This window comes from Phoenix dactylifera, chromosome 12 (genome assembly GCF_051530095.1).
Source record: "Phoenix dactylifera cultivar Ajwa chromosome 12, Ajwa_hap1_PhDact_Kaust_v1.1, whole genome shotgun sequence".
Lineage (NCBI taxonomy): Eukaryota > Viridiplantae > Streptophyta > Magnoliopsida > Arecales > Arecaceae > Phoenix > Phoenix dactylifera.
Window position 1 is genome coordinate 2,164,806 of NC_143201.1, and position 21,982 is coordinate 2,186,787.

At 37.4% G+C, this 21,982-nt stretch overlaps 1 protein-coding gene and 1 long non-coding RNA gene across 9 annotated transcripts; one reads left to right on the plus strand and one right to left on the minus strand.

Annotated features, from left to right (window-relative positions):
• The first annotated feature begins 1,677 nt into the window (after positions 1-1,677).
• On the plus strand, positions 1,678-9,174 carry LOC103715645 (protein NARROW LEAF 1-like). 5 transcript variants are annotated; one of them, XM_039129749.2, is made up of 6 exons: positions 1,678-1,971; positions 3,474-3,993; positions 4,167-4,310; positions 6,695-6,935; positions 7,521-8,021; positions 8,144-9,174. In XM_039129749.2, the coding sequence occupies exons 2-6, from the start codon at positions 3,505-3,507 to the stop codon at positions 8,563-8,565; spliced, it is 1,797 nt and encodes a 598-aa protein (XP_038985677.2). In that variant the 5' UTR covers positions 1,678-1,971; positions 3,474-3,504; the 3' UTR covers positions 8,566-9,174. The 5 variants fall into 5 exon arrangements, with proteins under 5 accessions (XP_038985677.2, XP_008801568.3, XP_008801569.3 ...); XM_008803346.5 differs by having other exon boundaries at positions 1,685-1,971; positions 3,315-3,993; XM_008803347.6 differs by having other exon boundaries at positions 1,714-1,971; positions 3,413-3,993.
• A 7,727-nt stretch (positions 9,175-16,901) lies between these two features.
• Positions 16,902-20,290, minus strand: LOC113463279 (uncharacterized). Of its 4 annotated transcripts, none has more exons than XR_016398082.1 (3): positions 18,155-20,118; positions 17,946-18,071; positions 16,902-17,348 (listed from the first exon to the last, which is right to left on the minus strand). It is a non-coding gene; the product is annotated as an uncharacterized LOC113463279 (long non-coding RNA). The 4 variants fall into 4 exon arrangements; XR_016398081.1 differs by having other exon boundaries at positions 17,946-18,074; positions 18,155-20,117; XR_003387263.4 differs by having other exon boundaries at positions 17,946-18,634; positions 18,734-20,115.
• Positions 20,291-21,982: the final 1,692 nt, after the last annotated feature.

Genomic DNA, 21,982 nt, shown 5'->3' on the forward strand with positions numbered 1-21,982 from the left:
TGACAATCCCCTTCAATTAGCATAGTTTTTGGCTTTCAGTTTTTTTCAAAATAATTGCAGTTCTCTTCTTACTTGTAGATCTAGAATAATTGGTTTACTACTTGGTAGTTTTTTTAACCTTTTACTGTTTTCTTCCTTCCTTTGTTGCTTGTTTCCTTTCTTTTATTTTCTTTTTTTTCTTCTTCTTTTTGTTGTTTCCTTTCTTGCTCTTTAGGGCATTCCAGTCCATCAGAAAATTAAGGATGACAAATGGCTGCACCATTGCTAATCCAAGACATGCATGACAGTATTCGAATAATCATCACCTTCAAGCGAGATGCGGTTGGAGTGAAGATTATGCACATAAAGAGCTCCCAAGAAGTCATAACATCAAGAACTGGCAAGTCATTAAATAGTTCATAAACCCATTGCAAATTAGTAGTTCCTGGAGCTCACTGTTTCGAGCCATGAAAGCTTTGCCACGCCATCTCGGCCTTGAGATATAGGAAGAAACAGTGTCTAGCATCTTCACAATTATGGGAACACCACCTGCAAGTTGGTTGGCCAATATTTCTCTGATAAAGAGCAGCACCATAAGGTAGGCCCCTGCGAGTCTCCAAAGGAAGAATAAAATCCTTGGAGGAGCACCTCGCAGTGCTTTAAGGTGCATCTGCTTTGTTGTTACCTAGGTGTTGTAGTTTTCTCTCCATCCCAAGTAATCATCACCTGATAACCTGCAGCTCAGTTGACCACAGTTTCTTAGGTGGTACTGGAGCACCCAAGTATTTCTAAGATTCTGCAATCTATTTCCTTGCCTCAGATTTTTTTTTTTTTTTTTTGGTGCAACTTGCCTTGAAAATAAAAGGCAACCATCAGCAAGAAGGAGATGGGAAATAGCGATCTGTGATCCCTGTGGCCAATACCAAAAGATCCCTGTGACCACTTAATCTCTCTCAATAATCTTTGACTAATTCTTTTTAAAATTTGATGATGTCTTTTTTTTTCTTCTCTATCTCTTATCCGAGAATATTTAGATTTAACACGAGGGCCAAATATGAAAGGAATAAAGGATAGAACTTTACAAAAGAGAATCAGGCATGTAATCGTATATGAGCTTTGTTGATTCTTGGAAGAGCTATAGCTCCCACCGCAGTTCTTCGGATCCTCTCCAATGTCTGACCTTCTCTTAATCATATTCATATTTATATATAATATTCAAAATTTATTAAGTATTTATTTTTTCAAAATTTGAAAACTTTTAATGATTTTATATTTGATCGATAATTGTTATTATTTTAGTAACAACAGAAATGAAAAATATTTTGACTCAAACTCAAACCCCATCCAACTTAGTCCTTAATCGAATATTTTCGGTTAAATCTATATAATGCTTGAAAGTAATTCAATATAAATGATCTATTATGTTTAAAAATATATGTTTCAGGAGCCTAATATGACTCAGATGATCAAAAGGTTGAGTTTGGATCCAAAATTATGACTTAAAAAGTAACAAGATCAGTTTCAAGCATACCATGGTCACAGTCAGCTGAGTTCTAGTTTATATTAAATTATTTAAAAGGATGCTGCTATGTTTAACCAGAAAAAAGAATGGGTGTAAACCTGGCTATTTTAAGCATTTTTTCCTATTTCTTCCTATTTCTTTTTTTTAAAAAAATGTGTGGTCGATTTTAATTTCCAATGGTGGTCCTTTTTCATGCGTTTGGCTTTGGCCCATTCTCCCTTTAAAAATCCCTCACTACCCTCCGTCCTCTTCTCCCCCTCTCCTTCTCCCCCTTGTCTTCAGCCCCTCTTCCCCCAAGGCGATGGCCCAGTCTACCGATCCCCCACACTGCGATCGGTTCTACCATCCGCCAAGCCGACAGCTTTCCCAAAGCCTCCGAACTCCGTCAGCGATCTCCGAGGAGACCCGTCTTGGAGCCGAGCAGCGGCCCTCGCTTCAGTGATCATACCTCCATTGCCTACGATTTCTGGGTGAGCCTCCTCCTCCTCCTCCTTCTCCTCCTCCTCTTCTTCCCTTTTCCTTCCAGAATCCCCTTAAAAATGGCTTTTTTCGCTCGTCCATGTGATTTAGAGGGCAATAATCGTGCTGTATAGGAGGGAGCTGTATTTACCTGACCATTTTTGTTTCTTGGATGGTGCTGGGTTTCCTATGTTTGCGGGTTTTGAGAAGAGAAGGGGCGGATTTGAGTTTGGTCTTGAGTTTAATCGCTGCTTTTTGTCCGTTCGGGGTCTACTGTTGCCGGAAACCTATCAAAATACTGCCTTTTTGGACAGATTTACCTGGTTTCCTCTTTATAATTGACAATTTATACAAGGAAAATCGCAGGGGAAAAATGTTTTTTGAAAGTGTTTTTTCCGTTGTTTTCTCATTTATGGCTTTCTTTAAAATGTTAAAATGGTGGAAAAGAGAGATCTTTTTAGCCGTTCAGGTGGTTTTCGCCTTGCTTTTTCTTTCAGCTGGTTACTGAACTCATCATGGAGCCCCAGTTTAGATTCTGATGGGTCTTTTCGGTTGCTCTCGATGCGAGCATTCCACACATTGGGGGTTTTCGGTCTTTTGTTTAACCGATTGCAAAAATCAGATCTTTTCTAGATTCTAAACGGATTTTTAGCATTGACGAGATGGCACTGTTTTTGCTTCTTTGTTTGTCAGATGACCTCATTTTGTGCTCTAATTTCGAGTCTTTCCCATTCCCTGCACGGTTCAGCAAAAGAAATTTACTGAATGCTTTTCCCATAGTCCTCTCTGAATTGATCATATTTTAGTGCCTTCATAGCAGCTAGAGAAAGATATTTCTGTAACTTTCACTCAACGTACCTTTCCGATGGTCTTTGTTTTTTTTCTCCAATAATTAATTGATATTCTGTTTAACTTCATACCGAGCTTTCCCTTGGGCCATGGGCACTGCCATTTCTACCATGCAGTCTGCTTTATCTTCCCTTTTTTCTTCCTTTGTTCCTGGATTGCACAAGCATCAATTGATCAGCTTCATTTGGCATGGAAAGGAGAGGCCCTAAGTTATATGCATCTATGCCAACCTCGGAGATTTATTTTTCTGATGAGTCTTTAGATTCTTACCCAGTTTTCATGTGTCTTCCATAATGTACTTGATAGTAAGTACTTGTTCATTACAGTTCGTTTGTATCTAATTTTCTTTTCATGCAGATGCTGGATTTATTAATTATTTTCTTTGGAAGACTTAAAAATTAATATCGTCATGTTTTTTACCAACAAAAATCATTGCAAGATGCCTGTTATGTGTGGAAGGTATATTTCTGACAAACATTTTATGTGGGATTATTGCCCTTTTCAGTGACTATATCTACGTCATTTCAACATCATTAACGAAGAGCTCCTTTTCAATTCTTCTTAATCATCGGAACTATTTTTAGAAAAGGATTTGGGTTTCAGGTTTTTAGATCTTGCTTTCTCAGACCCATCACCTGATCATATTTAAGATATCTGGAATTAGCTAGATGTGGGCATAGCACATAATTTGCATCATGAGGCCTTCAGACACTCGAGGCCATCACTCAGGATCATCACAATCAGAGGAATCGGCCCTGGATATGGAAAGAAATATATGCAATCACCCGTACCTGCCCTCTTGCAGTCCATCTCCTCTCCAACCAATTGCATCAGGTTGTCAGCACTCTGAAAGCAGTGCTGCATATTTTTCTTGGCCCAATTCTACCTTAATGCATGGTGCTGCTGAAGGCCGGGCAAATTACTTCGGGAACCTTCAGAAAGGAGTACTGCCAGGACGTCTTGGCAGACTGCCAGCTGGTCAACAAGCCACGACATTGCTTGATTTGATGACTATAAGAGCATTTCATAGCAAGATCTTGCGTCGTTTTAGTCTAGGAACAGCAGTAGGCTTTCGAATCAGGAAAGGGAAGTTGACTGACATACCGGCAATTCTTGTTTTTGTGGCACGAAAAGTTCACAGGAAATGGCTCAACCGCAATCAATGTCTGCCATCTGCTCTTGAGGTACATTTATAGTTTATAATTTTGTATCATTTAATTTCAGAGGTAATTTGATATGTTATCTTACTGCTGTGTGATGCCCTCTTGCTCAAATTGGATTTGATAACATACCTTTATTTTTTCAGAGATTTTCTTTGCCTGTTTATCATGAAATTACTTTTTTATTTCATAAATAGGGACCAGGTGGTGTATGGTGTGATGTAGATGTTGTGGAATTCTCTTACTATGGTGCACCAGCACCAACTCCTAAGGAACAATTGTACAACAAGCTTGTGGATGGGTTGCGTGGAAGTGATCCATGCATAGGTTCAGGTTCTCAGGTATCTATTCACACTTATCCACCATTTATCTGACAAAGATTGTGATGCATCCTGGTGACATGCATCGTTAGTTTAAATTGTTGTGTCTGCAAGCATGTAAAAAAGACATACCAATGGGGGATTAAGGATTGCTCTTCATATATTATGGATCTTCCTCATAGTGGCTTGGTGAGATATTTTGAAAAACAGTAAATGCTCTCTTACTTATCAAGACAATTCCTCTTTTCTCAAGCCAATTTATTAATATGTTATGATCCTATCCTCTTTGTGGTTTTATTCTGATTCTAATATAATATTGTGTTTAGATTGCTATATCATAGTCTGTATATTTATAGCACATGGAAGTCATTTCAGCTATCCACGGAAAAATTGGATGAGACAAAGCACTTTCTATTGCATGATGGTGTTATGAAGTATATAAACTACTGCATACTATATAAATTGCTCCCCTAGTCCTTTCATTCTTTCTATTGCTCTATGTTTTTTGCCATTGTGAGCATGCTCCTATTACATCATGTGCATATAATTAGCTGTCACATTCATTAACTGTTTTTGTGAACTCAATGCTGCTTCACTATATAAATATCATGTCTCTTGTTCTGTTTACTTATTGCTAAACCCCTTCCTAAGAGCTTCATGAAGAAGAGATTTTGTATAGATATACCGTTCTCCACTTCCGTACTCTAGTTGCATTCTTTTTGTTTTGTGCTTGTCTTATATCTGGGCTGGTCAATGGAGCCATGTCAAATGGCCTGTGTTGCTTCCTGTTGGAAACTTAGGAGGGTATCTGGAGAAACATGAAGGCATTTTAAGTTCTTGAGGCAGGTTAGTACAGTGGCTGGTTTTGGAAAATGGAGATTTCTGTACCCCTAAAAAGGAGATTTGGAATTTTATTACTCTCACACTCTTCACTTCTGGAGAAATTCGAAATTTGATTTTCTAACTATCGTGGTTTCACCAACCTACCCCACTACCTGTAATTTATATCTCTAAGGTCTTTTTGACCTCTTGGGCCTTCCCCCTCGCCTGTTTGGTTGAGGATATGAGTGCCCAATCTTCTTTGGATGGCCCAAGTTTCGCCATGGTTGACCTCATCCAACCCCCAAATCAGCTTAGTTGGCCTACTCTGGATTTCATGAAATCATGTCGCCAGTTGGTCCATCTGAGATTTCATTGAAGCTATCCTGTTCATGTAAACTATTTCCATCTTTTAGTGGTTTGTTGTGTTTTTTATGAGTTGATTGCCCTTTCTTTGGCTTTAATTGAATTGCTTTGCTTGGAGGCTTATTTTGATAAGTTTTTAATCACATTTTGAAGAACCTTGCATATTTTTAATCACATATTGAGGCTTATTCCCTAGCTTGTTCTTGCCTCTAGTATCTACGTTAGCGCTTATGCATCATTCTCGTATCATATCCTTGTGTTCCACTTGGTATAATCCACACTAATCTATATTTTTGATTGAGGTGTATGTGCTCCACTTGCTCCATATGGATTTTAATCCATCTATCTTGCCTCTGCATTTGCCATCATCTAATCTATATAAAAATTCTACCCTTGATGTTGTCCTCTTCTAAAATCACATTAGCTCACCATGAGACCACATTCTAGCAATGTTGATTTTTTATGTTCCTAAAATTCCTCATATTCCTAAATGTGCCTCCGATAATGTTGTTTTAGCATCGGATGCCAGTCCCATTTAGGGGCGTAACTAGGCTTTGAACCTAGATCATCAAAGTTGTGATGGGTAGCTAGGTCTTTAACTCTTTTCTATATGCAATCTTGCAAAGGTTTCTCCATTATGACTTGGGTGTCACAGGTTTGAAACATGGAAATAACATCTTTGCATAGGGGGTAAGGTTGTTTACATTTGAACCCAACCCCCCAACAACTCCCCCCCCCCCCCCCCCCCCCCCTCCTCTCCAACCTCCAACATGTAGCGGCGAGAACCTCGTGCATTGGGCCGCCCTTTTTAACCATGCGAAGGCCACAATTGATTCCATAAATGATTCAAGTATACCATTGGCTACCAGCAATGAATATTCGATATTGTGCATAAGGCATGAAAAAAACAAATTCTCTTTGAACCACTCCATAAGGAAGAGAATCCTTTGGGGCAAGTTCAATTAGTTGCATTTGATTAATAAATTATTTGCTGGTTATTTATTTTCTGGTTATTATGTGGTTGTTTGTTTTGCTTTGTTCTTGTATTCTTGGCCAAATATCTATCTGAGGATGAAATGTCAATTGAATTCTTCAATGAAGTCACAATCTCCACCATCAATCAAGTATATTCCACTCATATTAAGTTACTTTGCTCTCATTATATAATTATTTTAGTGCGATCTCTTCAGTTGTTCTGACTCCTTCGCTGTCATGGTCAGGTGGCAAGCCAAGAAACATATGGAACCTTAGGGGCCATCGTGAAAAGTCGCTCAGGAAACAAACAAGTTGGTTTCCTCACAAATCGGCATGTTGCTGTTGATTTGGATTACCCTAACCAGAAAATGTTTCATCCATTGCCGCCCAACCTTGGACCTGGAGTCTATCTGGGCGCCGTTGAAAGGGCAACATCTTTTATCACAGATGATGTTTGGTATGAGATCTATGCTGGAACAAACCCAGGTAACAGAGTTCCAGATTATTTATGTCATACTATTGTTATGTGGAATTAGCATCTCAAATCAATAGGTGTTTTATGGGTGTTTCAGTCTAATTTGAAACAAATATATATCCCTTGAGCTTGTAAGATCATAAATGAAAAAAAATCTTAGTCCAATTCAGCTAGATGCTTGTTCATGCTCCTACCATCTTTTGTTAAAAACATGAATAGATGCTTATGACTCCTAGATCACTTATTCTAGTACTGCACATATTTCATTGATTTTGTAGATTTTCTTTACAGCCACACTAAGTCCATGGGATGCAAATGTGATCTGTATACCAATTATTGAGAAAGTGACATTGATTTTGTAGATTTTCTTTACAGCCACACTAAGTCCATGGGATGCAAATGTGATCTGTATACAAATTATTGAGAAAGTGACATTGTGGTGTTAGCTTCAGTGAATGTTAACTATCTTTGTTATCATTTAGGATGGCATAGCAAAGCACATTCTTCTGAAATAACTTCTGTTGCTTGGTTTCTGTTTTTGGTTGATTGGTGTTCTAATTCCCAAACATACCTCTTACCTTCTGATGCACCTGCAGAGACTTTTGTGCGAGCTGATGGGGCATTTATCCCCTTTGCTGATGACTTTGACATGTCCAGTGTCACCACTTTAGTGAAGGGAGTGGGTGAGATTGGAGATGTTAAGATTATAGACCTGCAATCACCAATCAACAGCCTCATTGGGAGACAAGTGGTGAAGGTTGGAAGGAGCTCTGGTTTGACAACTGGAACTGTAATGGCTTATGCTCTGGAGTACAATGATGAGAAAGGAATCTGCTTCTTCACTGATTTTCTTGTTGTGGGGGAGAACCAACAAACATTCGATCTGGAAGGTGATAGTGGGAGCCTCATCATTTTGACAGGCCAAGATGGCGAGAAGCCCCAGCCAATAGGTATTATATGGGGTGGGACAGCGAATCGTGGAAGGTTGAAGCTTAAAAGTGGTCAAGGTCCGGAGAATTGGACAAGTGGAGTTGATCTGGGTCGCCTTCTCAATCTTTTGGAACTTGATCTAATTACTACGAGTGAAGGACTCCAAGGTTTGTAGCTTTTTATTTTTCATCCGAGCTGTAAAAGATCTCATAATACATCGTGATGCTGTCCTTTTTGTTTCCTCTGCCGAAATGTTTAATCATTTTTGTTTTTAATTTTGTGATCAAAGATGCACTGCAGGAGCAAAGATGCGCTGCAGCAGTCAATTCTGCGGTTGGGGACTCATCTCCTACTGTAGGCACCCTTGTAAACGAAAAGATCGGTGAAATTTATGAACCTTTAGGTCTTAACATCCAACAGTTACCTCCTGAAGGTGCTTCTGGCTCAGCAATGAATCCACCATTTACACAAACTGAATTTCAGGTGGATACAGGTGAGGCTGCAAATAATGTTGAAGAGCATCAATTCATTCCAAATTTCATCAGCATGTCCCCTATGCATCGCAACCAAGAGGACAATCCTGAACTGAAAAACCTTTCTGAACTAAGAAATTCTACTGATGAAGATCTTTGTGTTTCTCTGCATTTGGGGGATCGAGAACCCAAAAGACCACAATCGGATCCAACATTGAGCTTAGATTTGCCAAAATGAAAGGAGTTTCCAATCTTGAAGTAGCTGCCCTGTAGTTGTCAAGCAGTGTCAAAGAGGAATTTTTTACTGCATGGAGATGCATCGGGCATGGTTATGAATTTCAAAATAGAAATTCTCTACGACCAGTTCAAATAGGGACCTTACTTTATAACTCACCAGCCTTCGTAAAACTGATGGATAGCCTGCAATGGAGAGCCATTTATTTTTCTTTGGTGATCATCATCATCGACCTGTTCTGAAATGACACTGTGCTGAGTTTAAAGGTTAGACGTTCAACCAGTCAACGGTTTTGCAGTTTTGCATGTCCAAGCGATTTACAGATGCATTGGTCCTCAATTATGTGGAAGACAATATTCATGCTATATTATTGCTACCCTGTTAGCTCAAGCTCCATTTGTAGTAAGAATTAGATGAGTTTTAAGCTCGGTTCACTTTCTTTTTTCTTAAAGCATGAAATGTGAATCAAGATTATATTCTCAAAGTATGGAATTCTCCTAATTTGCTAGATGGGCCTAAATCTGTTTACATCCTTGGAAGTAACTGGAGTGAGGGTTCATGTAACAAGCACACTTCGGATGGAAATCTATATTTGCATAAGATTTTTCTGCACGTCACTTGTCATGTACCATATTTTGTAGTTTGGAAATTCATGTTAGATTCAAATATCATGGACCATTAAAAAAGAAAAAAAACTCAGACAAGAATTTGTGATGTATCTTGCATTTATATATCCTAGATAAACACAGAATGTTCTCTGTGCCTATGAGATGAAATAACTTGCTAAATCAAATTCAGAAGAAATATTTTAAATTTTCTCATATTTAATTAGATACATAAGTGGCATAATACTTAGGCACCAATGATTATCGATTTGGTACGATAAGAGGCAAAATGATTTTCAGTTGCAAAGGGTAACTTCCTTAGAAGAAATTCTGTAGATGGGTGAAAGTATGGATCTCTGGATTTTGAGTACTTAAAGGTGCAAAGCTAGGCGGCCTGGTTCAGGTAGTTTAAGAGAATTTGGGCAGAGCAACATCAGCATTTTCCTGCACTTACTGTTCATGCAAGTGTAGTAACATTCTTTGAACTTGATGCACATATGTGATAATTTTGAGCTTGTTTAGGGTATACTGTTGTTTTCAGGACTTCTCACCAGAAATTTTACTGGCTTGTTTGTTTGATTCAGTTTTCTCTGTTAAGGTATATGCTTGTTTTCATGACTCATTGGCATTTACACCAGCTGGCTTGTCCCATTCACTTTTCTTTCTCTCTAATATCCAATCCTTATCAAGGTTTATGTTTTTGATTTTGAGAGCATGTTTTAGGTGCTTGATAATTGAAACAGGCTGGATTTGCCTGGAACCAAAAAAACAATTATTTAAGAGTACAAAGAAAAATGCTAATGGAATTAAGAATCATTCAGAATATATTTTACTATAAGGAGCAAAAAGAACATGTTATAAAATTTTAAGGCATATTTGTATAATTGGATTTGGGGTATCATGTTTACTTTGCGCTAGAAAGGATCAACAGATTATTATTTTACCTGTATAACATTCAAGATATCTATAAGCAATTGTGAGCCAAACGATGAAGTGTAGCATTTTGTCAGCGACCAGAAAAGACTGATATATTAGAGTGATCGTGACTAGTGCTGATTGTCATATGGGGAAGAATGAAACTTTTATATGTCTGAGCATGTGCAAAAATGCATCTTGAACTGAACATGCTGTTATTTGTATACCCAATTGCAGGTTTGCAGTAGTTTTCCAGCATAGAAATCATCCTAAAAGAAATATATAGCCTCTTTTATTGCTCTTGTTTCAAATGAAAGATTTAGATAAGTGGAGCAACTTTGCAGATTAGATTGAGTTGCATTGATGTTGGCATTCGCTAACTCTGCTGGAAAGTTTTAATCCTAGGATGCAAGTGGAAGGAAATTGTAGAGTTTTGATTTTGATTCCGTAAGGTAAATTATAGGAGGCAGGGTCCTACAAACTATTGGTTTTATTATGATCCCTGCAATTTCAAGCCATGAGAATATTCTAGCGTGGTTTGTGATTATCAACAATGTGAAATTCTGTGACTTATATCTTCTATGAGAAAAGGAACTAATCGGTGAACATTGTGGAACTCTTGTGCTTAGTATATGCTTGAGAGGAAAACTCATTGGAGATAATTTTACCTAAAGGAAAATCAGTGAACAAAATTTCTGTTTAATTTTCCATATAACGAATTAGATAGTTGATCCTCTAATACTGCAAATGTTCAATTGGCATAATTAATGTCAAGTATTTACTGGGGCTTATCGATGAGGACAAATGATTTCAACACTGCAAGTGATCTGGTGGTAAATTTGAAAAGGGGAAAAACATCTCTTCAAATGTAGAATTTGGAACATGCTTTTATATGGTCAAAAAACAAAATCTGTGGATGGTTTTGGTTAAAAATGCTGCTAGCTTTTTTATTCGATGATTTTTTGATAGATATTTCTGTATATTTTGCCTTATTCATCTCTTTGGTTGGTTAGTTTGGTTATAGACAATCTTCTCATCGTTATACACTATGAAATGGCACATTTCTCTGATCAACTGGAAAAATCATAGTTCTGAAGATGGCTTTTGTAGTGCTCCACCCAATCTAAAGTCATATGAGGTTTGTAGTCTCTCGCCGGTATGGATCTCTGCTTAAACTAGTGCAGCCTGACAGCATAAGCGAAGTCAAAAACAAAATATAATGCAGAGGATAAATCTCAAATCCTTCTGATCATCTGCCTTAGAAATAGAGACTGAGAGGATAAACTGTGGAAAGTCATAAAATATAATGCACAAGGTCGGAAAGTCATTTTATTAGTCTTTTTTTGCATTATGGCCAAGTTCAGTAGATGCCTTTCTAATGGTCCATGGCTCTTTTGCTTCTTGCTGAAACTAGTTTTCATTTGGTCAATTCATTCAATTTGCTTTTGCCAAATGCAGCTGGTGGCTGTATTATAACAGTCAGGAAACAATTAGTGGTGTTTTTTCTGTTTCAAGTGAATCTTCTTTTGACTGTTGTGGTTGGCTGGTGATATCACTTATACCAGGGATTTGAGACACTCCTGGATCTATTATCAAATTTTTGCTTTTGCTGGCTGTCTGCTTGTGGTCAATGGTTCCTTTTATGTTCCAGGCCTTGCTCTTTTGAGTTCTTGGCTGGTCTTCTTGACCATTTGTTTCTAAAATTCTTAAATGGTGAAAACCCGGATGATGCAGGTGTTGCAGCCCTCAAATGTACACCCAGAGAGTGCGTGCATGCATGTATACGCAGAAAATCATGGTGAGATCGAGGCTTTTAAATCCCAATGTACTAGTTATCTTGGTAGGTGGCTGGGACCGAGATGAACAGAGATCTTGGTTTATCTCAGCTGCAAATTTGTATAGTAGGAAAACTTGGAGAAAACCAAGTGAGATATTGAAATCTTGGCCTGTAAGGTAAATTCAGATTAAAAACTATATTAAAGTGTTGATTTCAAGATTTATTAATTAATAAATTATATTTAATAAAATAAAAAATGATTAAAAAATATTGGCCAATATGAACGTATCGTAGTGGTTAGTATTTCAGATTTTATCAGCTTATCTTTTAGTCGAGATAATAGGGTTAAGGTTTTCATATATATTGTATCGGGAGTTGCCGAATATTGATAGACTCTAGGCCGAGATGAAAACCTAATTAGCTTATGGTTTGGTGATGCACTTTCATTAGGGCTAAAAATGGTTCGGATAAGGATTAGAGTATATCTATTTCTATATCTATTTTTATTTAACAAATACAAATATGGTTATGGATATTAATTGATATTAAAATTCGTATCTATATTTATTTTGAAAAGGATGCCGATACAAATTATTATTGACAATATAAATATAAATATGAGAATAAATGTGATAGCTGAACTTTATGAACCACCAAACAAAAGATATTAGGCTAAATAAGATTTCTAATAAAATTAGATATTTGTATACAAATCAAATAACTGTCTATCTATATTTGTATTTTTTTTTTTTTAACAGATATGGATATAGATATTAGTTATGTATTCAAATTTGTATTTGAATTCAGATAAAATCGGATGTGGAGATTCGGGCAAATATTGTCCGATTCACTTTTACCTCTAACTTTCTTGGTGCTCGCAAGAATAAAATGATTGCTTGAGAAGTGTAGCTTAAGCATCAATGGTAGTTACCTTAAGAGTTGAGATGCCTTTACATATATTCGGCAATCATGCATTTGATTAGCCGATTTGACTATTGGAATTGCCAAAGTGCAAAGCAAAAGAAATAAAGAGCGACAAACCTAAGCATGATTAAGTCATGGTTATGTACGCATCAAGTCTAGAATCCAGCACTAAGCGTGATTACATAAGTTGCTCAGAGCCACCATCAATTGATGGCCAACACAATTATATCAGATGAAAGAGTGGTTATCTTTCTTTATGAACTAAAATGTGCTTGTAAGACGTGGCTCTTATATTTTAACTCTGTCACTCTTAGCAATAGTTTTAAATTAGCATGGCAACATCCATGGTTCCCCTCATCAGGTTTGAGTAGAGGCATGGAAAATTGTGGTTCAAACATTAAGGAATTGGATAATAGGAGAAGATGCAAGGAGGAACTATTGGCAATTGGGACTCGATTTTTCTCATTCAAAGGTAATATTCAATTACGCTAATAGATGGCGTTGGCCCGTTCATTATTCGGGATGTGACTTGGATTTCACTGGGCTAATTATTCTTAAATTTTTAATATGCTCAATCTTATGCACTGAATAGGTGCTACAATTGATGGCTGAACTGGTGCTACAATCAAATTTTTAGTCCGAGTATAATTGCTATTTGCATCGCATCAAATTATATGTTATTTCCTTAAATCAAGATTAGAATTTCTCCTGGAGTTTCCTCGGTGGATATTAATTGAAATCGAGACAAAATACTAATTACTAAAACATTTTTTTAACTTTACCTAGCTCAGCTTCAAAATTTCTAAGATGCTTATTACATTAAGCAGACTTATGTATTAATCTGAAGGCTTGTTGTACAGCTCTGAATCAAGAGACTTGATCTAGTTATTCCTAATCATTTTTTAACTATATATATTTTTAATTAAACTTTGTTTTTATACCCATTTCTTCTATAAATCCCAAGGCAACCTACTGTATAAAGTAGTGGAGGAGTCAAGTAATAAGATTAGTAGTTGGCTTAAAAGCAACATTTCCATAGCATTATTATCCACTCAACAGTTGGTGCCCAAAACTGTTCAAGAAAACTATAATAGTTATAATCTACAATATATAATAAGAGTAAAAAAAATTACTTGTTATTGCCGATACAATGTCTGTCATATGCTTCTGATACTGGCTATAATGATATTTTGTGATAGGCATCTTTGTTTCAAATGATTCATTACTTGTTAATGGCAAAGAAAAATAATTCAATAAAATCAATGAATATGCTGGCTTTGAATTGGGGTGCAAAAGATTTTCCAGTTATTTCAGCTGAAGGATTAAAAAGTGAAAGCAAATTCAACCTAGTCGATATTCTGAGTTCTATGGACTTTTGGCATGATTCTCTAGTGCTAAGCTCCTTTAGTTGTTTTCTTTCATTTTTTATCTCAAAATGGCTCTAAAGCCAGGGCTGCAAGCTTATATTCTTACATGGTAAGCCCCCCCATACATCATGAGTCAAAATATCTATATGCTCACTAGGTACATGATCATTCAAACCCTAATTGCCTCCAGAAGACCCGGCTTGATTCACCACCTGGTCAGCTGCTTTATTGCCTTCCATTAATATATGTAGCAGTTTTAGATCTTCAGAAAGCTCCTTCAGGAGTTTTTGCTATCATAGTCTTGCAATAATTCTCAATGAAGTCTTATGAGCTTGAAATCATCATGGTTCATTTGAAGTTGCCCAAGGAATCACTGATAGCAGTGTTTATCTTTTGATGGGAGCCATGGCATGTTAGCTCATAGGCTTTTTTGTTCCAGGTGAGTCACAAGCCATAGCAAACAGTAATGATGCATATATTTTCACAGTTAAGTACAAACATGCGGATCTCATCAGATATGTTGTTGGGCAATGGAGTCTGGCTTTTTGAGGCAAGGGAGGTAATGCATATGTTTGATTAGGCTAATTTCTATCATCAAAATTATTGCATCCTCTCCTACCACATGCCCGTGCACGCTATCTGCCGACACAGATGCAGAAAAACTCGACACATTTGTGACACGACGAAGATGATATTGATGTGCAAGCTTCCTTTTTCTTTCGAACTCTTCTTGTGTTTGATTAGTACTTTTATTATGATGAGTATGAAACTTCATTATTGTCGTATTTTCTTGTTGGTCTTATGTTAGAAACATTTTTCTCCATTTTTTTCTTTTTCTTTGATACATACTCTTAGTTCAGATTTGTCATGGTCTCCCCTGTGAGCATGTATGAACAGCAAGTAATGCCATGGGATGCAAATCCCAATTTGAAAAGGTAGGTAGCTTCTAAGACTGTAAATCAAAAACTCAATGAAAAAAATACTTTAGGAAAAGAAGCAGCTTAAGACATATCTAATAAAGTTTGTGCATGCAGTTTTTGGCAGTATAACTTACATGATTCACTCTAGAAGATGAGATATATGTATATCGCTGATTGGACGTCTCTTCTTTGCAGTTTTGAGCAAGGATGGAAGTATAACCTCCACTGTTGTTCACTCTAGAAGAGAAATCGAACTTACTTCCTAGATTTTGTTTTACTCCCTTTATTCAAGTGATGGAAGATAAAAAGAAGATCGAACGTCTTCAATTAGAGCTATTTCAAGCACTCCAAGCCAATTATTGGAGCATTTCAAAAGCCATCGAGAGATTGTCCATAACTATTCCATAGAACACAGCTGTGTCATTAATACTGGAGAAGACCAAGTCTTACTTCCACCATGATGGGCTGATGGCCAAGACTTCAGCTTACGAATGCGAAGAGAGGAACATCAGGAAAGGTGGGGTAACATGAGAGAGACGCAAGGAGGTGGCTCTATTTCTTTTGAGACAATAGAAGGACAGGCAAATGGAATCATTCATCAATTACTATAAATGGAAACCGAAGGAGGGAAGAAGGCACATGGATTGCTTACGGTTGATGATGATATCAACAGTGTTAGAACTGTTCTGTGTGGTTAGTGTTGGTACTATTTGTGAATAGGTGCTCAAAATCTAAGTTCATAAATAAGCTTGATGCAAGTGGATTACATGCGAATTCATGAGCTTATTCAAAACTTCGAGAAGTGCAATGTGGAATTATGATTCAATACTCAGGTAGCGGGTATGCGTTTAGTCCTACGTCGATTTTGTATTAGAAAGATCTTTAGGGCAAAAAAAAACTCAAATAGTACCTTCTAATTAGTTTTTCTAAATTAAATAATGGATTGTTATAAATAGTATCAGAGAGAACCTGACCCATGGTTTATATCAATTAGAAGACTATATCATAGATCCCTTTGAGGTTGAACATGAGCTAATCATGGTATCTATGATTAAATTTGACTAGATTTAGACTCTTAGACCAGCAAGGATTCTAGCATTTTAAGGGGGGAAGTACATATGGACCCATGTAGGCATATATTTAGTCCCATATCGGTTTGTTGTTGGGGAGATCTTGGATTCTTATATAAGGCCAAGAAATCAAAATAAAACCTTCTGATTGGCCTGTTTGGGTGAAGTCTTGGATTGTTACAAAGTATTGTATGAGGACTTGTGTAGGTGCATGTTTAGGTAAAGATCTTAGATTGTTATAAATGATATTAGAGCGGAATCAATCATACCTCATATGAAATAAGGGATCCTTTTGGAGCTGACATAAATAGATCATAGTATAATTGTAAATTGGACCGAATTGGATTTGGGTTCTTAGTCTAGCAAGAATGTTAGAACTTAAAAAGGGATATGTGGGAGAACCTATGCTAGCATGTATTTAGTCCATATTGGTTGCGCACCGAGGAGATCATAGATATTTATATTGAGCCAATGAATCAAAATGATTACTTCTACCACCTTGGTGGATTGGGTCCTGAATTGTTATAGGACGTCTTGGAAGAAATTATTAGAGGCATCTCGCTGAATATATGTAGGGAATTGGGCACACAAGTTGGGCTGGAAAGGCCTAACATAACCTGGTTTGAAAAAGACACTATTTAAAGAACAATTGATTCATTGATCCAATTCGAACAGATCGAATATATGGCACTTATTGGTATGTAAGTAGACTTATGGTTTTAACTCACAAACCATGAGCTAAATGTATTGCTATTATATGGTAACACAAATGTCTTGCAAAGGATACCATTAGGCCCTTGATTTTGCTGGCTGCTCCTCCACTAGAGTAGGGTGAGCAGCCGTTGTACCAAAAAATAAAGAAGAAAAGATATTATTAAAATCTTTATACATTTTTAGTGAGGAGCACTAAATTTACATGCACACTCAGATTAACACCAAAATTAGTGTTTTTTTTTCTTTCTCTGAAACAAGGTCCTCAGTAACTAGACATTTCTACCCTAAATTTTATCCATGAATGTGTCCATGTAGAATTGCTCCTTTCTAAATATGGTAGTGTCATTACTCGAAAAAGAGGCCTAAACAGATTTTCGTTTGAATTGCTAAAGAAATATCTACATTCTTTTACCACTTGAAGATCTCCCTTCTCTTGGTTCTCTCTTTGTGGAAGTCTGGAGAGGTACATCATTGTCTCAAAATATCCTTGTCACCTGGTCAAATAACCAAAGAACGACATGACATGCGGTTAGAACCTAAACGTAATATTGAGGGCTCATAAATTCTGGAAATATTATATAAGAAATGGATTATATGCAAAAAAATCTCCATTACTTTATGTTTCTGCATTCAAATTTTGAGGAAGAACATATCAGCATTGAAACATGCACATACTTTAACAGGGTTCTGAGTGCGATCTATTGGCTTTAGATAGATAAAGATGTGCAAATTATATATATGATGTTTTACTATATTGTATTGTATTATATATCAGTTAATGAGAATTTCTTATAGAAGAACAGACTGCAGCATAGACATAACAATATATTTTACTATGTATTAGTCATTATTCATCTAATATCGTAGTATATGATCAATATGGCTATGTAACCTTAGCATTAACTTTCACCCATTATCCATAATCTAAGTGTTGCCGGATCATTCAAAGGGACCATAGGACCTCCTTTCTTCGTTAATTTGATCAGGCCCACCTGTCTGTGTCTATTTAAACTCCATCTTTCAGCATAAACTATATCTTAATCTGCGAGCATCATGGATTATTGACTATTCCGATAGGAGATAATACTTACCGATTTTATCGATGCAATGGTCGGGGATCTGCCGCCCCCATGGCAGCTCGGAACCTTGATCCTAGCAGTAATTCCATGCTCAACGTACCTCATCATGCTGCCAAATATCATAACAACAACGCTCGCCTTCTAATTGGAAGTGCGAGCTCATCACCTTGATCTCTATAGAACATTAACACATAATAAATACAAGATGGAAATGCACTTACATGCAAACTTGGTTGTGAAGTTCTTGTGATCCTAGTTCTTGGGAAGATTTGAGCAGTTGTACTTGTTGCGCTTGCTTGCCATAGAGATAAATCTATGGTGATAGATGTGGGTAGGGTGTAGAAGACACTTGAAAAGTTTTATCTGTATTCTGAAATGTGCCATACCTTCAATCCTTTTATTCTGGAAGACATGGAGGTGAAGACAGGAGGTATCGATCCTACTCTCCATAGTCTGTACTGGATATTTGTAGTGGTAGCACTCAAAAGAATGTTGGGGTCGGCGGAATATCAAACATGATGGACATACATCTTGACATATAAAACAAATCCAAGGACATGAATAAGAATACTAACCTCAGATTTATCTGTTCATGTCTTTCTCCCTATACTATAGTTACCACAGTTGAAACTAGACTAGGAAAATAATTTCCATGGCTGACAAACCGAATATTTACTGAAAGCAAAATATAACAGCATAACCTGTATAATTTGATGCCCAAGAAGAGATAAGAATGACATTGTGTGTACATGAAAAAATAAGTAAATAAATGAGGAGAATTCTTATGCAGTTATGTATACCTCTTTGGATTTGATTTTTTCGCAGTTGATGAGAGTGAGCAGTCTCAAGAGAACGCATTTTGAGATCTTCTGTTGGGGAGTGAGTGAGTGAAGCTGCAAGATGATCTGATGGAGAGTCATACCTATGGTTTCTATCTTATCCACAAAAACCCCATGCAGTCTATCCTGCAAACAAGGATTACTCCCTTCTGCAAACTGAATCCCCTGAGAGAGAGAGGGGAAGAAGGGAGGTGAGGAGAGGTTTGTCTGTATAGTATCTTTACCTATTCACCTACCTTCTTATAATTTCAACATACTCCGAGTCAGACTCATTTGTCCATACCCTTCCTGCGATCTGAAACTACCTTTCCTACAGTAAACATCCATTCCCATCTCCCTCACTCTCTCTCCATCCATCCATATACCTACCTGTGAATGCTGGAGAATGCTCTCCATAGTTTTAGGGTCTATCTAGTGTCTATATCTATCGATCTATTTCTATTTCTTCTTCTTATCTATAAAATTACATGCCAAAGAAGCTCCACAACATGTATGTATATAGAGATCCATTCCTCAACAACCCTACACATCCAATAAAAATAACAAGAAGTATCGTACCTATTTATTCTTTCTATCTATATTTCTACCTGTATACTACACTGTGATATGAGAGATTTACAGTATCTTCTGACAGGCGTTCGATGACCAGATCATGCTGGCAGCTTCAACCTCTCACACCAACAAAGCAAATTTAAGCAGCGGATCTAAAAGGAAGCTATCGACAGATCGATCAAATTGGTTAACAAACGGGCAGGGAGGGGAGAGAAGAATGGTGGGTGTGTTCTCAGTCTGTAATCATCATAATTTAATGGTGGTGGTGGTGGTGGGAGAGGGAGGAGATCCATCTCTCCAACACGAGCCATGCATGGCGTGGTGGTTGCTAGGGAGGCCCCTCACAGCCATCCCTCGTGACGGTGCTTTAGCTTCCCCCACCCTCTCCCTCGTGACACTGCTTTAGCTTCTGCCACCCTCTCCATCTCTCTATAAATGCACCTCATCACCTCTCATCTCTGCTTGCACCATATAACATAGAATGTTTTTGATAACCTGGTCCCTAGCTACAGCTAGCGACGGTGACCCTGCCCTCTCTCTCTCTCTCTCTCTCTCTCTCTCTCTCTCTCTCTCTCGGGGATCATGAGCTGGGATTAGATCCTTGACCTTTTTGGTTGGATGGAAAGCACCATTTAATCGAAGAAGCTGGCTGAAACGATATTTTTGCTTTTTCCATAATTTTTTGTTTCTACTTTTACTATTGCTGCTGCTTATTGTTATAGAAAGGCTAGGCCTTTCTAAGTGTCATATCAAGAAGGCCCCTGGCCTAGCTTAAGATTAGCCCCAACCAAAGCAGCTCCTCCATGAGTGTCCATCGATCTGCAGTAACTCGGAAATGGTGATACAAAACTTACAACAATTAAAACCCCTGAACAACAAAAGATTACCAACAGTACTTTAGACTATGCCCCTGATCAGTAGGAGGGTTGTACAACACAAATTTTGAATTGCCTTCTTGTTTGTTCTTCTCTGAGTGTCCTGCATCTCCACATCCATCTGCATTTCATATTTGTGCTGGATTTCAGTACCATCAATAACAACAAAAACAAGTAGCAGCAAAAGTAGTAGTAATAGTAGTACATGAGCAAGATCATATGGGCTCTCGTACCGACCAATTTGACTTCAAACTTATGATTTCACATGTAATTTACTGTGTCTTCTGTTTCTTGCTCCCCTATAATTAATGTAGGCCTGTAGCATATCTTGATTGTCCCCACTTGAACACAACCTTTAGTTTGTCAAGAGACACGGGCACATGCATTGCCAATTAGACTTTTATAATGATTCTGTAATGAAAAATTTTACAGTGTGCAACCCTATTATCAAAAGATGCTCCCTAGATGTGCTGGGAGAGTTGTTACTTGTTGGTGCATTCCATTGCAAACCTTCTATATATGAATCTTGTTAACACTATGAATTGTGCCAACCTCTCTTTGTGCCATTTGCCATATGCCATGTCGGTGATAAAAAGATTCTTTGTGGTTATAGGATTGCTCCATTCTCTTTGTAAGATAATTGTTGGCAAGGTCAATTTCAATTTCTCATGTGATCACATTACTAGTATTTGAAGTGTAGAAGGATGTGCATGTTCCATCAATCTACTTACAGCAGTTATTGGGAAGCATAGATGCACGATACCCAAAGGATGTTGTAATGATGGTACTCAATCTATAGATGATTCATATATTCATACAAATTTGTTGGAGTATGTGAGGATCTGTGCAAGTTTGTATTTAGTCTTATATTGGTTATTCGTTGGATAAATCTCGAGTAATTATACAGAATCAAAGAACCCATATAATACATTTTGGTTAGCCTTTTTGGATGAGGTCCTGGATTGTTACAAATAGTATCAGAGCGGACCTGACCCATGACCAATGTAGATTAGGGGATACTGCAGCATGGGTATATTTGAGCTGACCATGAGCTGATCATAGTGTTTGTGATTGGATTTAGATTTTTAGCCTGGCGAGGATGTCAAGACTTAAATGGGGGGAGTATGTGAGGTCCCGTGAGGGCATGTATTTAGTCCCATATCGGCTCTGTAGATCTTAGGTACTCATACATGATTCAAAAATCTAAATAATATCTTTTGGTTAGTCTTTTTGGATAAGATTCCGGATTGTTACAAATAAATTTTAAAGCACTTTTCGATTTAAGTGTGGCATCCTTGCACAGGGGCCATTGTATAGCTATTGTGAGACAAATAAACCACAGACTTATCGTGATAGATGTGGTATGTGCTGATGGATGTAATGTTTTGTGGTTACATACTGTTTTAGAAGATCTATGGGCCAATGTACACTGCAAGAATGGTGTAGGGACTGCTTTTTTGCCCAATTTAATTGATAATAAAAATGTTATACCCATTTGGGTGAGAATGTAGTCGGTTTTGTACAAGAGCTGTGCAACGGCTATTTGGTGTTGTGCAAGACAACCAATAGGGGTTGCTCGAAATGCTATAGATTCAAAAGAACTTTAACTTGATCACATTTCTAAGGAGCAAAAACTATGAAGCCATTGATAGTGAACATTGAACCATGTATCGTATAGCCACCTGGAGTTTATGAAGTGGTTGGTACCTTTCCATTCTTCAGAGGAGGGGCTATGTGCTTGAGGATTGTAGAGTTTAGTGCTTGATGTTAAAACAGGAGATTT

Bases quoted from the DNA above. Each gene is read 5' to 3' on its own strand.
- LOC103715645 (XM_039129749.2), top strand. From the start codon at position 3,505: ATGAGGCCTTCAGACACTCGAGGCCATCACTCAGGATCATCACAATCA. The intron at 3,994-4,166 runs GTACATTTATAG...TTTCATAAATAG, and splicing joins GTCTGCCATCTGCTCTTGAG to GGACCAGGTGGTGTATGGTG. The intron at 6,936-7,520 runs GTAACAGAGTTC...ATGCACCTGCAG, and splicing joins CTATGCTGGAACAAACCCAG to AGACTTTTGTGCGAGCTGAT.